Here is a 5,449-nt window from a genome sequence, read left to right as displayed (position 1 = left end):
GATGGGGAGCGGGGTGCACTGGGACAGCTACCTGGATAACAAAACTACTCAATCTATTCATCATCATACTCCTGACAAAGAACTTAAGTCACACAAAAAGATTTTATATATACATATATAAAAATAATCCATTTTAGCAACATACTGTTTACACTTAAAAAATAAAAACTGACACACAAAATAGGCTCTATGTACTTAATATTAGGCAGATATTCTGAGATACCATAAACACATAGAAACATTTAAGTCTCACTTATTTTCCCAAAAAATCTGACAAGAAACAGTTGATTTTGCCAATGTGCATAAGAATTAAGAAAAATTACATCATTTGCCCAAAATATTTCTTTGGGTACACCACAAATATAGGTTTAACAGAGACTATATTTATCTATGTATATTTCCCTATGTAAAGATGAATAATCTTTACTATGATCTTTTAAAGTTTCCATATTTATAAACCTTTGTCCAATATTAGTCATGTGTTAAATATTTCATTCTATACCACCTGCAAGCATAATGGCTTTCAAAGGAATATGTTTAAAAGCAGGGGATTCTAAATGTTTCTATACATCATTGAAATTTTGATTTTAGAAGGTCTATTATGTAATTAACATATGTATTATGTCATCTTATGTGATTGTGATCTGGTAAATGCAATTAGGCAATTTTCATTATATAAAAGACAATAAAAAAGTTTAATAATCAACTATAAACCTAATATCTAAAGATCTGTTTCCTTTACTAAGTATATATGTTTTATTTGCTGGAGGAGGATTATTTTTATACAGCTTAACTGGCATATTTGGATTTATTTACTTTATACCAATCTTGTATACTAAAAACTCACCAGATGATACTACACGACAGCTATTGACTATGCCAATGTCTCCATCCAGAATAGGTTTTCTGATAAACCTGGATGGACCAGCAAAACCTAACAGTGCTGAAAGAATTCATTCTCATGGGAATCACAGGTCGCCCTGAGCTGCAGGCCCCCTTCTTTGGGGCATTTCTTGTCATCTATGCTTTCTCACTGGTGGGAAACTTGGGCATGATCATCCTTACCAAGGTGGACTCCAGGCTGCAGACACCCATGTACTTCTTCCTCAGACACCTGGCTTTCATTGACCTTGGTTATTCAACAGCTGTGGGACCCAAAATGTTGGTCAATTTTGTAACAAATCAAAACACTATCTCATATAATTGATGCGCTACACAACTAGCTTTCTTCATCACGTTCATCATTAGTGAACTTTTCATTCTGTCAGCAATGGCCTATGATCGCTATGTGGCCATCTGTAACCCTCTGCTCTACACAGTCATCATGTCACCAGGAGTATGCTGGGTGCTGGTAGCAGTCCCCTATGTCTGCAGTGCCTTTCTCTCTCTGATAACCACCATAAAGATTTTTATTTCATCCTTCTGTGGCAACAATGTCATTCGTCATTTCTACTGTGGCAGCCTTCCCTTGTTAACTTTGCTGTGCTCAAGCACACGTGAAATTGAGTTGATAATACTGATCTTTTCAGCATTCAATTTGGTTTTGTCTCTTTCAATCGTCTTTGTGTCTTACGTGCTGATCCTTCTGACCATCCTCAGGATGCACTCTGCAGAGGGTAGGCACAAGGCCTTCTCCACCTGTGGATCACACCTGATCGTAGTGGTCATTCTGTACGCAACTCTGTTCTTTATGTACATGCGGCCCAAGTCCAGTCACTCCTTCGATACTGATAAAATGGCCTGTGTTTTACACTTTGGTGATCCCTATGCTGAATCCCATGATCTATAGCTTGAGGAACAAAGAAGTCAAAGGTGCCCTGCATCGAATATGGAAAAATCTAAGCAAATTCCCCATATAAAGTTTAATATAGAATTTATGTACAATAAATTGGGTTATTGAAACTTTGTGATATATGGTGAGCCTTTACAAAGCAGTGATGTGTAAAAGACATGAAAAGCTAGAAATGTTTTTTGTTTGTTTTCAACTTACAGATGTTTAAGTAGTGACTGTCCTTCTGGTATCAACTTTGATTTGTCCTCATATTTCGTATTTCACTGCAAGAAACCGAAGTCTGGATCACTGTTCTCACATTGCCAAGTGCTTATGTTACAACTGAAGGGAAGTCTTTTTTTAAATGTATATTCTAATAGATAATCTATTTTAAAAGGCATTTTTGTGTCTTTAAATAAAATATTTTTTATCATATAGCAAATAGAAAATTTTAAACAATTAATGATACTAGAAAAGTCTGTAATATACTTAAGGAAAAACCTAATGAGCACTGGATGACTTCCTTACTAGAAACTGAAAAAATACCAAGTTATTGAAGAACACATGATTGTAGCAATATGTCATGTCCATTGGTTGGAAATAGCAAATGTTGTGATAAGGTCAGTCCTTCCTAAAATTTTTTATAGGTTTAATACAGTAACAATTAAAGTTCCAATAGAATTTTTGATACTCAAGTTGGTATCAAAATTTATGTAGAAATGCAAAAGGTCTAGAGTAACCAGGGCAATAGTTTAGAATAAGGAAGAATAGAACATATTTTCAATTATAGACATCAATACCTTTAATAAAGCTACCTTATTCTTTTAAATGTGTGTCATTAATGCAAGTATAGACAGAGACCAATAAAATGAAATACAGCGCAACGATGGACTCACATGTGTAATGTCACTTGCTTTAAACAAAAGCTCCACTGCGGTCTATTGAGTAAAGGAGGATTTCTTAGTAAACTGACGTATTTCAACTAGTTTTCCTATGTAAAACATGAACCTTAGTCATTTCCTTGCATCATATGTTAAAATTAATTGAGATATATTATGAATGTAAATGTGAAAGCCAAAAACCACAAAGTTTCTTGAAAAAAGTAAAATAATATTTTCTTTATTTGGGACGGGCAAAGATTTCTTAAAGAGGGTACAAAAATTTATAAGACTAAAAAACTGATAAACAGAACTCCATCCAAAATATAAACATCTATTTATCAAAATACACCACAAGAGAGATCAAAGAATACCCTGAGAGAACACATTTGAAACACTTATACTTTTCAAAGTACTGATATAAGTAATTTGTAAAAACAAAACAACAACAAATTGCCTAACTCCTAAAATCAGTATGATTCAGACAGTCCACGTATTAGGGGTAAAAAAGGGGCGGGGGCAAGACACCTGAAGAAACACTTCCCCCAAAAAAGATATCAAAACAGCCACAAGGTACATAAACGTGTTCAAAATATCATTAATCATTAGATACCTGCCAGTTAAGGCTACACTGAGATATAACTACACACCTAGCAGAATGGCCAAAATTCAGAAGTTTGTTTGAACAATTCGAAATGTTGTAAGAATGTGGAGAAAGTAAAATTATTTTGCTTGTCTGAGAGGATGTACATTGTTATAAAAACTTTGAAAAAATAAGGGCAGTAATTTACCACATCCAGCGTGGCCCTGGAAAATAAACCTGAGTGGGAACAGTGGAAGATGAAGAAAAGAAAGACAGAAAGCTGGGATCAGGAGGTCCCTGCCCACTGACTGTGAACAATGGCCCAGTTTCACTTTTGCAAGCTGCCTTCGTACAGGGACATACAATTGCTGCTGTCATAAGCAGTTTCTCTAAAGCATAGTAACACTGTTTCTTCTGTTTCTCCGAGAATACATTTTCTCATGGCCTTCGGCTTACTTATCTGTCTGTGGCTACATTTGTATTATCTTGTTCTCAGGAGGAATTTGTGGAGGCGAAGTAACCCCGTGGTTACTTTCGCAGTTTGCAAGGACCTCGTCAGCTTACAAACTGCTCTCCACAGTAATTACTAAATTTGAGTATGTGGATTCTTTATGATGCAGCAATTCCACTCCTGAGTAATTATGTCCACTGGAGGGTAAAGAAAGAATGTTTTTGGCAGATGTGGTCACCATAGATATTAAATGCTTATAAAGGGCAGAATGGGTAAATATATTATGGCATGTTTATAAAATATATCCACACAACCATGCAAGGAGAATAAAGAAGAGAAGGAAGAGAAAAATGAGTGAATATAATATTAAATTAAAAACACCAGATTTTCCAAAAATTATACCGCTGTTTAAAACAGATATAGATGACATTGAGCTGTAAGTATATGGGCACTTTATATGTTATACATTTTGTTTAGAATGTATGATATACTAAAAAAAACACTGCATGTAAGCAAGAATACAAGGTCCATTTCACAATTGAAAAACAATAACATAAATTAAATAATTAGCATTGTTATTAGTTAAAATAAAGTAGGTTTGTGATAAAATTCAATGCCAACAATGTAATAAATTGTCTAGCAGAGCAGAACAAAAGAAAACAATGTTATAAATAAATAATATGTATAAAAATCCTACATATGGGTATGAATAGGTTGAGCACAGAGGATTTTTAGGGCAATGAAAATATTGTGTATGATGTAATGATGTAAACATATCAGTACATTAAAAAACCTACATAAAACTTGTACTATAACTGAAACATTAAAACTTTCCCTCTGAAACTGGCTGAAAAGTCTCACAATTTCTATTCAGTTCATATTGGACATTGTAGCTGGTTAAATGTGAGAAATAAAAGGTGTAAAGATAAATAGGAAATCATAAACTGACATTTTTTTATTTGAGGGAAATTTTATGAATAAATACATTGAGAAATACCTATAAATAATTTATTAGAAATAATAATGAATTTAGCAAATTTGCTAGATACGAAATAAATTTAGAAAAAATAACTTTATTTCTATATCCTACCCACAACAATTAGAAGATAAAATTGAAGAAATGATAATATTTATAAACCCATTAAAAAGGAAATTTAATTTAGAAATAAATATAATTTTAAAAGTCTAAGACTTCAATAATGATATGTATAAAAATTTGACAAGGCATTTGAAAGAGGTAAATCTATGAAAATTTATACCAGATATGTCCATGGAATGGGACACTTAATATTTTAATAATGTTCAAAATGTTTACATTGATCAACAGTTTCAATATAATCCCAAATAAACCGTTCCTCCTTTATTTCCTCCCTCCAATTCTCGCTCTTTCCTCCCTCCCTCCTTTCCTTCCTTCCTTCCTTTACATCTTTCTTCTTTTTAGAGCTTTGGAAGAAGATTGTAACATTTATGCAGACAGGCAAAATGCCAAAAATAGCAAGGATAATATTAAAGAAAGAGGATAATGTTTGCTGGAGTTACATGACCAGATAGCATGTCCATTATAAAGCTATAGCAGTTAAGAAAACTTTCCTGAGGGCAGACAGCCTGATCAGTAGAATAGAACAGTGACTCCAGAATCAAACCCGCACATTTACATGTAATCGCACTTATGATAGTGATATCACTGTTCTCCAAAAGACAACAAGTAATGTTTTCAGTAAGTGCTATTAGATAATTTGTATATTTATTTGCAGAAAAAAAAAAAA

The 5,449-nt window shown here is 33.3% G+C and overlaps 1 protein-coding gene across 1 annotated transcript; it reads left to right on the top strand.

The window, feature by feature from the left end:
- The first annotated feature begins 919 nt into the window (after positions 1–919).
- On the top strand, positions 920–1,859 carry LOC105308238 (olfactory receptor 8K3-like). Its single transcript, XM_011384082.1, is given in 2 exon segments — positions 920–1,740; positions 1,742–1,859. Coding segments are annotated over 2 exon segments (939 nt in total).
- Positions 1,860–5,449: the final 3,590 nt, after the last annotated feature.

Source organism: Pteropus vampyrus, unplaced genomic scaffold (assembly GCF_000151845.1).
Source record: "Pteropus vampyrus isolate Shadow unplaced genomic scaffold, Pvam_2.0 Scaffold559, whole genome shotgun sequence".
In the NCBI taxonomy this organism is placed as follows: Eukaryota; Metazoa; Chordata; class Mammalia; order Chiroptera; family Pteropodidae; genus Pteropus; species Pteropus vampyrus.
This window is presented reverse-complemented; position numbering and strand designations above follow the sequence as displayed.